Source organism: Rhineura floridana, chromosome 3 (assembly GCF_030035675.1).
Source record: "Rhineura floridana isolate rRhiFlo1 chromosome 3, rRhiFlo1.hap2, whole genome shotgun sequence".
NCBI classification, from domain to species: Eukaryota; Metazoa; Chordata; class Lepidosauria; order Squamata; family Rhineuridae; genus Rhineura; species Rhineura floridana.
Genome location: NC_084482.1, coordinates 23,744,781 through 23,762,450, shown reverse-complemented (window position 1 = coordinate 23,762,450; position 17,670 = coordinate 23,744,781). Strand labels below are relative to the sequence as shown.

General features: G+C 45.0%; 2 protein-coding genes across 3 annotated transcripts in view; one reads left to right on the top strand and one right to left on the bottom strand.

The window, feature by feature from the left end:
* The window catches only part of AAAS (aladin WD repeat nucleoporin), a 30,564-nt gene extending 26,874 nt beyond the window's left edge, over window positions 1-3,690 (top strand). Inside the window, exons 17-18 of one of the 2 annotated variants that reach the window (XR_009761200.1) lie at window positions 945-1,029; window positions 3,252-3,266. Coding sequence is in view for 1 of the 2 variants with exons in the window: in XM_061615035.1 (XP_061471019.1) it covers window positions 945-1,029; window positions 3,252-3,395 (229 nt within the window). In the remaining variant the exon portion in view is untranslated. Of the gene's footprint in view, window positions 1-944; window positions 1,030-3,251 lie in introns of both variants that reach the window. The other variant, XM_061615035.1, reaches the window with a different exon arrangement.
* Window positions 3,691-9,219: 5,529 nt separating this feature from the next.
* Window positions 9,220-9,975, bottom strand: LOC133382067 (leucine-rich repeat-containing protein 3-like). Its single transcript, XM_061621722.1, has one exon. The coding sequence runs from the start codon at window positions 9,973-9,975 to the stop codon at window positions 9,220-9,222; it is 756 nt and encodes a 251-aa protein (XP_061477706.1).
* Window positions 9,976-17,670: the final 7,695 nt, after the last annotated feature.

The window sequence follows — 17,670 nt, the reverse complement described above, 5'->3', positions numbered from 1 at the left end:
GTTCTGGTCGCCTCATCTCAAAAAGGATATTCTAGAGTTGGAAAAGGTTCAGAAGAGGGCAACCAGAATGATCAAGGGGATGCAGCGACTCCCTTACGAGGAAAGGTTGCAGCATTTGGGGCTTTTTAGTTTAGAGAAAAGGCGGGTCAGAGGAGACATGATAGAAGTGTATAAAATTATGCATGGCATTGAGAAAGTGGATAGAGAAAAGTTTTTCTCCCTCTCTCATAATACTAGAACTTGTGGACATTCAAAGAAGCTGAATGTTGGAAGATTCAGGACAGACAAAAGGAAGTACTTCTTTACTCAGCGCATAGTTAAACTATGGAATTTGCTCCCACAAGACGCAGTAATGGCCACCAGCTTGGATGGCTTTAAAAGAAGATTAGACCAATTCATGGAGGACAGGGCTATCAATGGCTACTAGCCATGATGGCTGTGCTCTGCCACCCTAGTCAGAGGCAGCATGCTTCTGAAAACCAGTTGCCGGAAGCCTCAGGAGGGGAGAGTGTTCTTGCACTCAGGTCCTGCTTGCGGGCTTCCCCCAGGCACCTGGTTGGCCACTGTGAGTACAGGATGCTGGACTAGATAGGCCACTGGCCTGATCCAGCAGGCTCTTCTTATGTTGTTATGAATGAGAAAAGAGTCCTTGGACATGTGCTGTTAGCCAGAGGAGACCATAAAGGACAGCACCCAGTGGTTTGACTTGGTACAAGGCAACTTTCATAGGTAACTAAATACCATAATTTCACACATAACTCTGGCTATGATTAAGTAGCCAAATATTTTATTTTAGGGCTCTAGCATTTAGCTGATCAGTTACAATTGTTTGGTTTAAAACGCTTTTGAGAACCCAGACCTTTAGCCCTACTGTCACGAATGTCCAAGTGTCCCTTTTAATAGTGGCATCTGCCTGTCTCTCTTTTCCCTCCTCCTTTCTTCAGTGGTTTCGTAAAGGGAGAAGATGGTGCTCAGCCACAGCTAGTTGCTTTCTGCCCCTGCTTTAAGAAGGGAGCCCTTCTGACAGTGGTGAGTGTTTGGCCTTCCAAATATTTTAAGGAGTCTCTGGTGTAGCCTGGGGGAAGTGCTGATAAAGGCTTCTTGTTGCTCCAGATAGCAGCTGCTGGGGCTACTTCTGTTGTGCCTAAGCAGTGTCTAAAAGGGCTGTAGGCTCATGGAACCTGGGGATAAGAGAAAGGTATAACAGCTTACATCTAAAATGCACGTTGGCGTAATGCGTTATTTGGAGGGTTGGGCACGCTTGTGCAGTCCACACACTGGTGGGGTGAGGTGCTTGAGTCAAGATAGCCCATCTGGATGACTGCTAAAGTAGCACGAGCTCTGTGGTAAAGGTGGCTTGGTTCCTGTTAGTAGCTCAAGGGTATCCTTGGTGGAAAAAACTAAAGGATGCATTTTGCACACAATCTGGATATTACCAGCTGAGGGATGTATTCTGCTCACAGTTGGGATATTACCAGTCATCTTATTTAGAGATTCTCTAGGTGATACTGGCTGATGGCTGTAGTATGTAGCCTGGCTTGTTTGCTTGAGTATCTGGAACCATTGCTTGACATGTACTGTTTTGATTTTGGCATACTGTGGGTCTGGATTGCAGAGATGGATCTGTTCATTTGGGGTCTGTGTGTCTTGTCATCACTCAGGGCTCTGTATATCCCATGATTCTGTCCAGCACAGAATTCAGCAACCCATGAATCCCAAGCTTTTAAAAATCAAGTTCCTAGCCCTTAAGACACTATTTCCCACAACTTCAGCTGAATTGAAAAAGGTGTAGTTCTTTCTTGAAGGCTGGAAAGGTTTCTATTGAGACTGTGTAAAGAGTCCCCGTTTAGAGGTGAACCACTGATTTGGGCATGGTGCCTTATCGGGAAGAGGTAAGGCCAGAGATACAACAAGCCACCTCTTTTTGAGTATGGGACATTCTGTTGCATCCCTCCATTGGGTGTGACTGAATAAGCCAATAACTAGAATTCACACACCTTTCCAGGAAGCTGATTGGAAGGAATCAGTTCCAGAATGCCACTTCACACACAGAGAACAGTGGCCGCTTCCCTCTATGGATGGGTGTTTTGGGGCTTCCTTCCTTATTTATTTTTTGTGGCATGCTGGGAGTTCTCTTGTGGTACCCTGGCTTGCATGGCACACATTTTGGGAATGTATTTATTTATTTTTGTTTGTTAAAATATTTATAAGCCATACTTTTTATACAAGTATATTGATTACGTTACAACATACAAAAACAGAGTTAAAAACCAATAAAAACATTGTTAAAAACAATAATAAAAGCATCCGGAAGTAGTTGGAAAAGAAAATTTGTATTAAAAGGTGTGTTTAAAAAGTTTGGTTTTCAGGAGACACCTGGAAGAAATAAGAGATTACTGCTATAGGGCTGTGAGGGAACGCTGGAGAAGTGTGTGGCCAATGCCATTTCAGAGGCCAGGTCAGGAGGGAGGGGGCTCCTTCCAACCATGTGAGGCAGATGAAATGATGCAAAATAGCAAGCATATAGGCCAAGTTTTGTAGTCTGCGTAGATGAAAGAGCCCACCTTTTCTTGCCACAAGAGTCTTAGTACAGGATGTATTTACACTGCCTCTGCCCTGCAGCAGCAGTTGAGCTAAATGCCCTTTGATGTTCCATCCTTCTCCTCTTGTGAGTGCCAAATAGTGTGATAGAGACAGGGTGGGGAATCTTTTTGGCTCCACCCCGTGGGCCAACGTGGATAATCATATGGCATCATTATGAGATGGAATAATTGACAGATGGGATGTCCCACCCACCGGTCAAAATCCCTTGTCCTTTGTGACTCTGCGCTCCTCCTTTCCATCCCTGATATTGGAGGTGGAAAGGGAAGCGTGGGGTAGCGTCAATGAGCAGCATTTGGAGAGAGAAGCTGTCTCCATTCAATGGGAACCGCTTCCCCCTCCTTGAGCTAAGACGTGCTCCTATTGCCCGTAAGCTGATGGGTGGTTGGGAGCATGCCTTGCTCCAGCAAAGGAACAATTAGGAGCCCACTGTAAGTGCCCATTTGTTCCTTTGAAGCCCATAACTGATGTTATGTATGACTTCAGGAGTAGGGTGGGTTGGTGTGGCTTCCAAAGAAGCCTTGTCGGCCAAATGGGGAGGCCAAGTTTGGCCCATGGGCCAGAGGTTTCCCACCTCTGGGGTAGAGCATGCAAATAATTATCTTCCACTAATGCTGCAATGTTGTTGTTTCCTCTCTTTTTTTCCTCAGTGCTGGTCAACAGGACGGGTCAGCCACATTCCCTTCTTTTTTGTCATTGTCCAGTTTCCTTCTTTTAGCCCCGGGCAAAGCCCCCTCATGCCCTTGAGCAGTAGGAGCAGCGCCCGGGAGCATCCGCTGTTTTCTGAACTCTAAGGATCAGCACACTGGCCTAGCCCTTGAAAGGACTCCAACTGCTCTGCCTCCCTGCCAGTCTTTGTCACTTTGGGACCCTGGAGATATCTGACACACTGTGAAGGTTGCTTCTGTCCAAGCCCAACTTTGGGGAGTGCATCTTTCTGTCTGATGCACTTGGGGGCTGGATCACCTGGCCTGCTGTCTACCTGTAGGCTATCCACAAACAGTCTCCAAAGCCCAAAGAATTCCTGCCTAAGACGGACAACTGTGTAGTTCTGCATTTGAGGCCGAAAATAAAAACAACAAAGGGTGACTGTTTTATTCCTGACTGCTGCTGCTTCCTACGTCAGTTAAAGAGGCCTTCCCGCAGGGTTCTTTCAGCATCTCCAAGCAGAAGCATTTTTGGGGTTGGTTATGTAATTAGGATTCAGAAAGCATCATTTCTCAGCAATAATTCTAAGTAAATATCCCCCGTCTGCACAAAGCAGGTCCAGGATATTTCAGTTATTTCCCCTTGATGCTTATTTTGGCTATTTCACAGATCACTGTGCTGCTTTATGGATCTGCAAGCTTCATTCCCCAGAGCTAAGAGCCTTGCCACTGCATCTTTATTTATGCTTTTCTGAAAGAGAGGTGAGGCAGTGGAGCCCAGAGGCTGAAGTAGGAAAGGGCCATAGCTACATGACAGAGCAAATGCTCTTGCATGCAGAAGGTCCCAGGTTCAATCCCTGGGATTTTCATGTAGGGCTGGGAGTGTATTTTGTCTGAAACCCTGGACAGTTGTTGCCAGTCAGTGTAGTAGACAACATACTAAGGTAGACTGACCAATGCTACGACTTGGTATAAGGCAGCTTCCTATATTGCTAAACAAAGTGCAGGCATCGATACCCCAGAACACAGATGAAGAGCACAGGGGAGGAGGAGGAGATGGGGGCACTTCATCTCCTTCCCCTCCTCTTGGCTGACCTGTCAGGAGCATTCCGAGCAGGAGAGGAAAAGCAATACCTTTTTTTGTATACCCGTCTTGGTTCAAGACCTTTAGTCTTCTCGCATTCAGCAACTTGAGACTTTGGATTTTGTTATTTTTCCCACCCCAAATAAATTTCTACGGGCTGGAGCTAAGCTTAAACCACATGAACCCCTGCCTAGTGAAATCTGCATGACAGGCTGAGCAACGTAAGGAGAGTTTCTCAGGCATTCTTTTCCCTTCAGTTAATTTAAAAATTAGTATTTGAGGCTGTATGAAGACCATGTTTCCGTGCCACTTCTGAAAACTTTGGGGGAACTTACAACGGGAGATCCAGAAGCCATAGCTCAGTGGTGGTGGATCATCTGCTTTGCATGCAGGAGGTCCCAGCTTTCGCCCCTGAAGGCATCTCGAGGGAGGGAGTGGGAAAGGCCCCCGTCTGCACACCTACTCCCAGTCAGTGTAGACAGTGCTAAGCTAGAGGTGGACCAATGGTCTGAGGCTATAAAAGGCAGCTTCCTCTTCCAGTGTATTTGGGACATTTCAGAAGGTCTGTTGCAGTAGTATCCCACATGTGGTAGTGACTTTGCCTAGACCTCAGGATAGTGTGCACCTGTCAAAACATCTAAGTGGCTGTGTGCAGTTTAGAGGGTTATAAATGGTGTAGGAGGAGAATTTTTTCTTCTTTTCAGCAAGTGCACTTTTTAGTGTGCTAGAAAACCGCCACACCTGCTGAAACTTCCCTGTGCCACCTCATCCATCACCCTATGCATATTTATTTAAAAGCCCTGCTGTTTTCAGTTTTGGCTTACTACTTAGTGTGTGTGTAGGACTGCAGCCCTCTTAGATGCCCTGTCCCATTTGAATCTCCCTCTCCAAGCTATAGACATTTTGCTCAAGGCTCAGGTGGGCAACAACAATTACAAAAAGAAAAGTTCTCTCTAACGCAGCCCTCATGCTTACAAAGTGGGAGAGTTTTAAGATAAGATGGGCAGCAGGCAATCTTTGCCAGGCAGAGGAGAGAAACAAAGGCCTTGTTTTTTTTAATGTTAAAATAGATTTAGTTCAATGACTTTAATTGACCAGGCTTTTCAAGTGGCTTGAAACAGAAGCACTTGGGAATAAGCAGAAATGATGAAATCTGAGGACCGAAATGAAACAGTCTCTTTTGTTAAAAGATCACTGAAAGGCTATTTGGAAGGAGGACCAAGCTCCATGTTATTAGGTTTCATACATTTCATTTTATTTTAGACATTGTGCTCTCCACCTCTCAGAAGACTGATGAAGGACAATTACATTTTTAGAACCAATTTCATAAAAGGGGACACTTAAAATATCCAATGACAAAAAATAAACTCTTGTCTCTTCTACCCCCACTTTTGAGTCTTGGATCTTATATTGCTCTCTGAAGATACTCAGGATCTGGCTTTGTTGGATGTGTCTCAGCAGAGATGGCCAACTTGCAGCCCTTGGAGGTGATCTGGTATGATCCCATGTGAGCCTACCTGTACTTCTGTGTGTGGGGGACATCCAGGGGCTATGCAGCAAGTAAGAGCTAGTTCATATGTTTAGGATTGCCAACTTTTTCCTGGCCTCTGCTCCTGTGCCTTGAAAAGCAGTGAGAGCCCATAGGCCAGAGCTGGACAGCCTTGTAGTCTCTTACTAACTTACCTCTTACCAACCCAGCCAGCACGACCACTGGGCTGGAATGATGGGAGTTGTAGTTCAACATTTAGAGGGCCACAGGTTCCCTATCCCTGGTATAGCGTAGCCTGCTGTTTTATCAGCTTGCACGTATCTTGTAATGTCCCAACTGGAGTGGGGGACGAGGCAGCTGCGGTTTCTCCCACTGATTTCCCTACACTGGCCCTGTTCCCGCCTGCGTCCCGCACTTTACCACCCAGCTAGCTATGGCACGCGGCCCCGGGAATGTTACCAATGTGAGAATGTGGCCCTTGGGTTGAAAAGGGTTCTTCTCCTCTGGTGTAGACCAGCATCCTGTTTCAAAAAGTGGCTAACAAGATGCCTCTGGGAAGCCCACAAACAGGGTAGGATGCCAGTAGCTCTCTTCTCACCACTGCTACTTTCCATGTTGGCCTCATGACTAATAGCCACCAATAGACCTGTCCTCCATTAAAAAAGCTTCCAAACATACATGTATTCTGCTCGTCTCATTTGTTTCGGCAGGCCTACCAGGCATGTAATTTTTATATGTGAATTTTAGTAAGTATAATTGTTTTAACATTACTGATTTTATTTTATATTTTTATGTAAATCTCCCCCTCTCCCTTCCTGCCCTCCTCCGCCCCTCCCCCAGGTCAGTTTCACCTGTCCTAACCATGATTGTACAGGAGCAAATCCCATTGAACTCAAAAAGCATGCAAATGATCAAACCTGCTCTCCCCTCTCCCTCCCTCCTATCCCCTCCCTCTTGCCCTTTTCCTCTTTCCTCCCCCATCCCCATCCAATCCCTTCCTCCCCTCCTCCCCCTCTCCCCCCCATGGTCAGTTTTACCCATCCTAACCATGACTGCACGGGAGTAAATCCCATTGAACTCAATAAGCATGTAAATAAAGACCTGCCTTTCCCTTCTCCCTCCTCCTTTCTTTCTCTCTTCCTTCTTCCTCATCCCCTGCCCACTCCAGTGGTCCCCCCTCCTTCCCTCCCATGGTCAGTTTTAACTATCCTAAGCATGATTGCACAGGAGTAAATCTCACTGAACGCAATAAGCATGCAAATGATCAATCCATTCTCAGCGAACTTGCACAGGATCCCATTTCTTACCTCCTGGATTAAAAGGTAGAGAAAAATTCACTAATAGGCAAAACACCTTGTGGTTTACTCACCATAAACTCACCATGTGACCAAATTCTTCCAAGCTACACAGCAAGTGGATTGAACTGTGAGAGACCCAAATTGTGTTTGCATTTTGACAGATTTGTAGGGCAGTACAAGCTCTCAGAGAGGAGGTCAGATCTCCTGTTCCCCTGGTGCATTCACTAGAGCTGCCCAATTTCCCTGCTTATGTATCAGTTGGCTATAGGTACTTTCTTAAACCGCAAGGTTTTTTGCCTATTAGTGAATATATTCTTGTATTCTACAATCATCAAAGAGGCAGGATTAAATGCAGCTCTTTTGTTTGTGGAGAGAGGGATGGTAAGGAGTCAGTAAAAGCAGCTGAAAGGAAAGTCGCTGTAGCTGAACAGATGGAGCAGAAATGGCCTGGTAAAAAAATGGGATTAAGAGAACAGGGATTTATGATTGTTTCATGGTGAATCTCCTAGCATTAAACTGTAATATCTTTGTCTAAATCTCTGGCAAATGGGAAGAGAAACTGGAAGGCTCCCTGCAAGGATGGTTCAGGTTTAGTAGAGTGAGTCTATGCAGCCTGTAATGAGAAAGAGATGTTGTATGTGTGTGTGTGGACATACACTAGAAGAGGGAAATTAGATTTTAAACAAAACAATTTTGGTTTCAAAACAGCACCCCAGCATATGGGGGTCTGTCCCCTTTTAATTGCTAGTAGGGCATAGTGGTGGGGGGTAGGCAAGAATCAGGATGAGCAGAATTCTACAATTAAGAATCTACCCAACAAGGGTTGTAAAGTGAGCTGCAACTGTTGCATTTGTGTGTGTGTTGTGCAACTGCTAGAGCCACCCAGAACAAATGCCAGGAAACAAAAAAGGGAACCCTAACCATCACCCACACCTCTCTGAGTTTTGAAATTCAAAATGGTGGTCACTGGAAGAATCATCTGAAAGGGGAGGGACTGCAGCCATTGTGGGTAGGGAGGTAAGTAGAAAAAAGCACTCCTATAGCCTTTCCCAACCAGTGTGCCTCCAGATGTTGCTGGACCACAACTCCCATCTTTCCTGACCATTGGCAATGCTGGCTGAGGCTGATGGGAGTTGTGGTCCAACAACATCTGGAGGCACACCGGTTGGGAAAGGCTGCGTGACTAGCAGAAAGTCTGAGGGAGTTCTGGGGTAGCACGAGGGAGGAGGTGTGCCTTGTAATTTAAAAATATCTGTATTAGGGTTAGCCCCACCATACCTCCAAGCCATTGTCTTACTGTTATCACCCCATTATAAATATTGGCACATGATGAGTTTCATCATTGGTTAGTGAGGTCGACTGTGGATGAATTTGAGAATGGAATACGAGTGTTTTCAGGTTTATGGCTTCCAACCTCTGATTTTAAGAGACTGTCAGTGGGTAGAGTCAGGGATAGGTTTTAAGTGGTTATAGACCAAGCCTAGTGAGGGATTTATTTATTTTTTTGCAGGGTTAGAGATGGGCTAGCGGATCAGAAAAAATCCTCTAACCTCTACAGAAAAAAAAAGTCCATCCAGCATAAAATACCTGGTGTATTTTACAAAATACTAGATAACAAACCTGAGGCAAAAAATACCAAATGGGCAGGTAAAATACTTAACAGCTAGCAGCAACCTTACAAAGGCCCAGCCTAACCAAAAGCACAGGCAACACTGCTTGACTTTAGTGGAGATGAAAGGAATCTAACTTGTTTGTGGGACAAACTGGATCATCTGTAATATAGTCATGTTGGGAGAGGGGCCTGCAAGGTTGGTACTAGTGACACATGGTACACATGTGCTAAGTTGTGGTTTTGTTACAAGGGATTGAGGAGTGATAGGACAGCTGCAGTTGGTTGGGATAGACTTCCGGAATTGTGGGAATTACAATAATGCTGAGTGAATTACGATAATTCTGAGTTAAGAAAGCTCCTTACTGGAGGATTCTCACACACGCACACCACACACACCTGCTTCTAATTTCTGGGTGTTTTTTTTAAAGGGAGAAGCTAAAACAGTTTCAAAAGTTATTTCTATTTGTTGTGTTGCTGCCACTTCAAAATCAGAGGATGGTGCTGAGCGTGTCGTCTTCTCCCTCCTCCTCAGGGCTAGGCTGTTGGCTGGGCAGGGGTAGGGATCTGAGATACTCTAAGTGATGTCGGGATTCAGCTTGATTATGCCGGACATAACAGATGACATATGTAATGATCATGGCAAACCAACAAAACATGGTGAGGAGCATGGCCAGGTCGGTGTTCCTCTGCTGGCTGAGACAGAAGTTGACACCGGTGTTGAGCAGATGGGCTAAGGTCTTACCAGCATACTCCTCCCATGCTGTGGTGACGCACACAATGTCCTCCACTGTCTCACCATCCAAAGGAAGAGCCTCTATCAGTTTCTGCAGGGAGCAATCACAGTGCCAGGGGTTGTCATAGAGCTCCAGTCTCACCCAAGGCAACAGGGCAAACGGAGCAAACTCCACTCTCTGGAGCCGATTGCCAGAAAGGTCTAGGAGTCTTAGCCCCCCACCCAAGCCATGGAAAGCCCCCAGGCCAATGTTCTCAATTAGATTATCTGCAAGGTGGAGCTCGCGGAGCTGCTTCAGGCCATAGAAGGCACCATTTGGCACATGAGTGATCCAGTTAGAGTCTAAATAAAGTACCCGGGTGTCATGAGGGATGTCAAAAGGGATTGTCACCAGATCTTTCTGGTTACACCATACCACGCCACTCCCTGGTGGGCAGTCGCAGCTCTGTGGGCATAGGAGGGTGCCATGCAGGCCGAGGACCAAGAACAAGAGGGAGGGTAACGCTGGCATCTCTGCATAGCTCTTCTCTTCCTCGGGGTGTTGAGACGGTCACAAGAGGTGTGAGATTCTGAAAAATGGGTGAGAGAGAAGCAAACGAATGAAAAATAAAGGGCCTCGTAATGCATTCCATGGGTTTCATTTAACAGCATTTCTAAACTGGAAAATTTTACCTAACTCCAACATCTACCATAGCTCAGTGTTGTTGTTATTACTAGGGGCTCTGCTCCACTCACTTCGCTTGCCAACCCCAGGTGCTTTGCCAGCACACACCCACAGCTCACCAGCGCTCTCCCTCCCTGCCTGACTGCCTGCCTGAAACCCTGAAGAGCCACTGCCAGTCAGTGTGGACAATTCTGAGCTAGATGGACTAATGGTCAGACTTGGAATAAGGCAGCTACTGATGTACAGTACTGCAAGTATGTTCTGTCTTGCCTTGATCTGCACTCCACTGCTGCCTTTTAAAAATGAAAATTGGTCCTTTACAAAGTAGCCGCCTGGACTTTACTATGGTGGCATTTGAACAACTATTTTCTCTCTACTTCTGCCCTAGCTTTTTCTAAAACTTACTCCATTTTTCACTTTCCAAATTTTAAATCCTGCTCTGTCACAACAGCTACTGTGCTCAGTTCCGTACACATGAAACCACATGTTTACCCATGCTAATTAAAAGAAGTTTCCAAATTTGCTTTAGATTTTCTCATTTGCCTATATGATGATCTGTTTTAAAGAGATCTTTTAAAATACCCCCACCCCTTTTTAGATATTTCACCCCCCCTCAAATTCAGCAGTTTGTAAAAGGGATGAGTACCTACCTGTGGAAAAATAGGAATGATAAACACATGCACACACAAAATGGTCACTAAACTTGCTTCACCTGTGAAAATAACAGACCAGTTGTTATAAGTTAAGAAAGACTTATTTATTTATATCCATCCTGCCCTTCCTTCCAGTAGGAGCCCAGGGTGGCAAACAAAAACACTCTAAAACATCATAAAAACAGACATTTATATTAAAACAAAACATCTTTAAAAACATATTTTTTAAAAAAGCTTTAAAAACATCTTAAAAAGCAATTCCAGCACAGATGCAGACTGGGATAAGGTCTCTACTTAAAAGGCTTGTTGAAAGAGGAATGTCTTCAGCAAGTGCCAAAAAGATAAAAGAGGTGGCACCTGTCTAATATTAAAGGGGAGGGAATTCCAAAGGGTAGGTGCCACTAGACTACAGGTCCGCTTCCTATGTTGTGCGGAACAGACCTCCTGATGAGATGGTATCTGCAGGAGGCCCCCACCTGCAGAGCATAGCGATTGATTGGGTACATAAGGGGTAGGACAATTTTTCAGGTATCCTGGTCCCAAGCTGCATAGGACCTTGTACACCAAAAACCAGAACATTGAACTTAGCCCGGTAGCTAATAGGCAGACAGTGCAATTCTTTCAGCAGCGGGGTAACATGTTGATGATACCCTGCCCCAGTGAGCAGTCATGCTGCTGCATTTTGCACCAGCTGCAGCTTCTGGACCAATTTCAGTGGCAGCCCCACATAGAGCACATTACAGTAATCCAGCCTGGAGGTTACCAGTGCATGGACTACAGTGGTCGGGCTATCCTGGTACAGAAACTGCCACAGCTGTCTTACCAGCCAAAGCTGGTAAAAGGCACTCCTAGCCACGGAGGTCACCTGGGCCTCTAGTAACAAAGATGGATCCAGGAGCACCCCCAAACTATGAACCTCCTCTTTCAGAGAGAGTACCACAAACCCACAGTGCCTTTGTCTTGCTAGGACTGAGAGTCAGTTTGTTGGCCTTCATCCAGTCCACCACCAAGTCCAGGCACTGGTCCAGAGCTTGCACAGCCTATTCCGATTCAGATGTTACAGAAAAATAGAGCTGGATATCGTCAGTGTACTGCTGACACCTCTCCCCAAATCTCTTGATGACTGCTCCCAAGGGCTTCATATAGATGTTAAACAGCATGGGAGACAAGATGGTACCCCACAACACAACTGCTAGGGGGCTGAAAGATAATTGCCCAATGCTATTGTCTGAAAATAACCCTGGAGATAGGATCCGAACCACTGTAAAACAGTGCCTCCAATACCCATCTCACCAAGTCGGCCCAGAAGCTTGCCATGGTCAATGGTATCAAAAGCCACTGAGAGATCAAGTAAGAATAACAGGGCTGCACTCCCCCTGTCTTTCTCCCAATAAAGGTCATCCATCAGGGCGACCAAGGCTGATTCAGTCCCATAACCAGGTCTGAATCCAGATTGGAATGGGTCAGGATAATCTGTTTCATCCAAGAGTACTTGCAATTGCTGCCCCACAATTACCTTCCCTAAGAAGAGGGTATTTGCAATAAGGTGGTAGTTGTCACAAACCAGTGGGTCCAGGGTGGGCTTTTTCTGGAACGCTCAGATCACCACCTCTTTCAGGGCAGCTGGAACCACTCCCTCTTGCAACGACATGTTGATCATACCCTGGATCCACTTGGTCAAACCACCTTGGCAAGTTCTAATAAGCCAAGAAGGGCAAGGGCCGAGGGGACATATTGCTCGCCGCATCATCACAAGACCTTATCAAGCTGCATCAACTGAAACCAATCCCAAGAAGTTGCAGCAGACATTGCACTGGACACCTCACTGGGGACTACAGTAGACATGGATGGGGCATCAAAATTGCTACAGACGTGAGCAACTTTACCCTCAAAGTGCCTTGCAAACAATTCACAGTGTGTCTCTGAAGGATCTCAAACTCCATTTCCTGGAGTTGATGTTAACAGAAACCTGACAATATGGAAAAACTCCACTGGACAGCTAGTTGAGGATACAATGGTGGCAGAGAAGAGGGCCTTCTCATTGCCACAGTAGGCATGGTTATGATGTTTTACTCGTGCCCGATCAGCCTCACAGCACATCTTTCACCACTTGCACTCTAGCCGTCGTCCAGCCTGTTTCATTGCCCTTAACTCACTGGTGTACCAAGGTGCAAACCAGGTTCCACAATGCCGGAGATGGCACTTGGGGGCAACCGTGTCAAGAGCCTGACGTGCCTTGCTGTTCCACAGCATGAAAAGGGCTTCAACAGGGTCACCTGCTCTATGTACTGGGAACTCCCCCAGCGTATTCAGGAACCCAGTGGATTCCATTAGTCTCCGGGGGCAAACCATCTTTCTGTCCACCCTCCCTGCCGCAGAGGATCAGAGGCATAAGTCTAAACTTCACCAGAAAGTGGTCTGACCATGACAATGGGGTGACATCCACCCCACCATCTCCAGACCATCGCTTCCTCCACCTGGAGCAAAAACCAAGTCGAGGGTATGCCCCTCCCTATGCGTCACGCCGGTGACAACTTGTGACAGTGCCATGGTCGTCATGGAGGCCATGAAGTCCTGAGCTGGAACACTAGAGGAAGCCTCAGCATCGACACTGAAATCACCTAGAAATCATTCATTCTGGTCTCCTCCAATACCACAGCCGAGACGGCCTCCGCCAGCTCAGTCAGAGAAATTGCCGGGCAGTAGGGTGGATGGTACACCAGCAGCAACCCTAGTTTACTGTCTCCTCAGCCCGACATAAGGTGCAAAAAAAAAAAAAAAAAGCTTCACCGCTCATTTTTACAGATCAAGCTGCCATGAAAGCCGCAATAGCTGCCTAGGCTATTTTGTTCCTTTGTCAGTTTGTTTGACTAGGTGACCTCCATATAGCCAAGGCATGTTCTCTTCCCCTGCACCCCTTCCCATTAAAACTGGAGGCACATGTTACTCTTACATTCAGATAGTTTAGTTTTAGAGTGGGTGGTGGAGACTGATTCATTTGAGCAAAAAGGCACTGCCCCACCAGCCGAAGTCTGCCCTCAGTCAGCACCCCCCATGTACCTTCCTGCCTGCCCTCTTACTTACATCCAGTCCAGGGGATGGCATTGGCTGTCAGCTTCCTCCTCTTTCGTCTCAGTTTTGTCCATTGTAGAACTCAGCAGAGAGGTGGACAAACCTAGAATTATTTAGCTCTGCCTGTTATTGGCTCTGCCTGTCATTAGGAATGGAAGGATCCATCAATTTCCATTCTCTCAGTTTCTCATTTTTCCAATGTGAAATTCAGTTCTCCACATTCCTGCAGCAGCTTGTGAGTTTATTTTTAAATCCTCATGAAAATCCTTCAGCATTTTAGTGTGAATTTCTCCTAAGAAACACATTTTTGTATGCAGTTTTGACTAATGTGCATCTTTTTGCAAGCAATTTCTCCTACTGTAATGCATTTTTGTAAATTATTTTTACTAATATATTTATTTTATGCACACTTTCTGCTATTATATACAGCGTGATGTAGTGGTTAGGCTGTTGGACTAGGTCCTGGGAGACCAGGGTTCAAATCCCCATTCAGCCATGAAGCTTGCTGGGTGATCTTGGGCCACTCACAGTCTCTCAGCTTGACCTACCTCACAGGGTTGTCGTGAGGATACAATGGAGAGCTAGGAGAACTATGTACTCCACCTTAATTTTATTTATTTATTACATTTATATACCGCCCCGTAGCCAAAGCTCTCTGGGTGGTTTAGAAGAACCTTGAGCTCCCTGGAGGAAAGGGGGGATATAAATATAATAAATAAAATAAATAAGTAATTTTTGTAAACATAGTTTGGTTGCAGAAGTGCATTGTAAAATTTTGATAAATGTGAATTTTGAAGGATGGCTGTTTCAGTTCTGATATTGTTTCAGAAAGTACAAATTTGATAAATTCAGCTTTAAATGCAATCCAATTTGAATCCCCCCTCCTCCCTCCCTGTCATTTGCTCTGGTTCTGCCTACTGTTGGGAGGAAGGGCAGGATACAAATTAAATAAATAACTAATAATAATAATACTGTTGGCTTCCCTGGGTTCTGCCCTGTGAGCCCCAGTGTGCACCAGCCACCACTGGGTAAGAGTCCTGTTGTGGGTGCCTCCTGCTAAGGATTAACAAGCTGAAAACACCAGGTTGGTGAAGGGTCTTGAAACCAAACTGGATGAGAAATGGCTAAAAGAGTTGAGTATATTTAGCTTGGAGAAGGTTAAGAGGCAACACAATAGTGATCCTTCAGATATCTGAAGGGTTTTCATGCGGAAGACGGAGCAAATTTGTTCTTTGCTGTTCCAGAGGGCCCAGACTGGAATGAAGGGGTGAGAATTACAAGGGAGCAGATTTTGGCTAAACATTACTTCCTAATGGTGAGAGATATTTTGCAGTGGGAGAGACTGTCTCAGGAGCTGGTTGGCTCTCCTTCATTGGAGGTACTTCAGCAGAGGCTAGGGGTTCCTCTGTCAGGGATGCTACAGGGAGCAGTGGGCTGGACTAGATGACCTCCAATATGTCTTCCAAATTTATAATTCAATCAGTAAGAAATACCTGCACATGGGGGAGATCAGACCATGTTTTTATGCACGAGTCAATTTTCTGGCTGTGCTTCTGTGCGTAAATCTGTTACATCTCTGTGTTGTAAGCAAAGAAGACATGCAGGATTCCTTGCCCCAGATGCGGTTGCTCAGAAGCCAGAGCAATCAGTCAGGCAGAGATGCAACAGGAAGGCTGTTTTGTGTTCTTGGAATTCATAGTACATTGTGTTTTTCTAAAAAACCTACACACCTAAAAAAATTTCTAGCAACAACACTAGCCATCTCCTCAAGATGAGCTGCTGTTCCCAGTGCACAGCTTGGGAATTATTGCTGTACAGTTCTCAGTGGCTGCCCCTAGGCTTTGGAATTCCCTTCCTAGGAAGGTACGAATGACCCCCCTCCTTGCAGTCCTTCCGCCGACAAGCAAAGACCTTCTTATTCCAACAAGCCTTTGGAATTGAAGGCTAAGGATAGGGCGTGAAGGGTGCTGCATTGCTAATGTCTATTATATTACTTTTAAACTAGTTTGAACTCTTTTAGCTATATGTGTGTATGGTTTTAATATTGGAAATAGTTTAATCTTATTTTAATGTAGACTTTGTATGTTTTTAATTATATGTATTTTTTATCTGGAAGCCACCATGAGTTCCAGTTTTGGAAAAATGGCGGGGTATAAATAAAGACAACAACAACAACAACAACAACAACAACAACAACAACAACAACAACAACAACAACAATAATAATAATAATAATATAATACAGTTAAATCCTTTCTGTTCAATTTCACACACCTCAGTCATAGAGCATCTTCAACAGGTCCCAGGTTCAGCGCTGCTACGTCTAGTTAAAAGAATCAGGTTGCAGCCAGATTATGGGATTCTCCGTCAGATGGGGTTCTCCTCCGCCTGAGACCGTGGAGAGCTGTGGCAAGTCAGAGTAGGCAATGCTACTGGCATATGAGATCTTCCTATCTTTCCCCCTCCCTCAATTCCTGCTGTTTGAAATAAAAACTAAACACTGACAGCAGATTGAGAAAGAAAACATGCACATACATTGTTTTCTGAGTTCCGCATATATCATCTACTAATTATACACTAGCCTCCCAAAGAGGGAGATCCAAATTATCTATTGAAAGCAGTTCTTTCTCTCTGGATTAACCAGGAATACCTTCAAACTGTCCCTGTTTTACAGGAGGGATAGAAGCATATACTGGAACTTTAGCTTTTTGCAATTAAAGTGAGTTAATGCAGTTAATGCGCGCACACACATAGAGCGAGAGGAAGATTGGAAAGCGATGGGGAAATGCACTGAAAAATGTGAGATGAACCAATTATTAATAGGAAGATGTATAAACACCCTGCAAGAAAATCAAGACGAATGCACATTGTTGTATAACAAATACTCAATAAGGAGTGGACATTGTCCAACTGCTATGTCAGCAAACAAGTAAACCAGGATGCTCAATAAACAGGTCATCTGCAGGAGCTCTGGGCTTAACATTTCCTTCTGCCAGTGCCCTAGTTTAACCACTAGGCTGTAGAATGTTGCTTTATTTATTTATTTGCTTGCTTGCTTTCAAGACTTCGCTAGCAAGCTATGCCTCTTATGATTAAGCATCCAGGTGAAAGAAATAGTTTTAGAGTAGATGAAGGCTTGTAGTCCCATGGATGCTTGCCTGAGAGTAATCCCTATTGAACTCAGTAGTTCCTTCTTCCAAGTAAACATGCATAAGCTTGTGCTGTAACAGTGCAATCCTATGCACATCTATTATTATTATTATTATTATTATTAATACCCCGTCATTTTTCCAAAACTGGAACTCATGGCGGCTTCCAGATAAAAAAATACATATAATTAAAAACATACAAAGTCTACATTAAAATAAGATTAAACTATTTCCAATATTAAAACCATACACACATATAGCTAAGAGTCCAAACTAGTTTAAAAGTAATATAATAGACATTAGCAATGCAGCACCCTTCATGCCCTATCCTTAGCCTTCAATTCCAAAGGCTTGTTGGAATAAGAAGGTCTTTACTTGTCGATGGAAGGACTGCAAGGAGGGGCTTACTCACAGGTTAACTGTGGACAGGATTGCAGACTACATGCTGAAAAGCACCTGGTATTTTAGGACTATATTCATTTGCTTAGCTACCTTTTCCCAGAAAGGGGTTACTCAGAGACATTGCCAAAACTTATATGAAGTTTGTTACCATGTGCTCAGCAACTTGCCCAACAGTTGACTGTGCTCACTGAGCCAAATTATTTGCTCATGAGCCCAGACAGGGTTGTCAGATTTTCAACCGGCCTCTGTCCTTGTGCCTGTAAGAG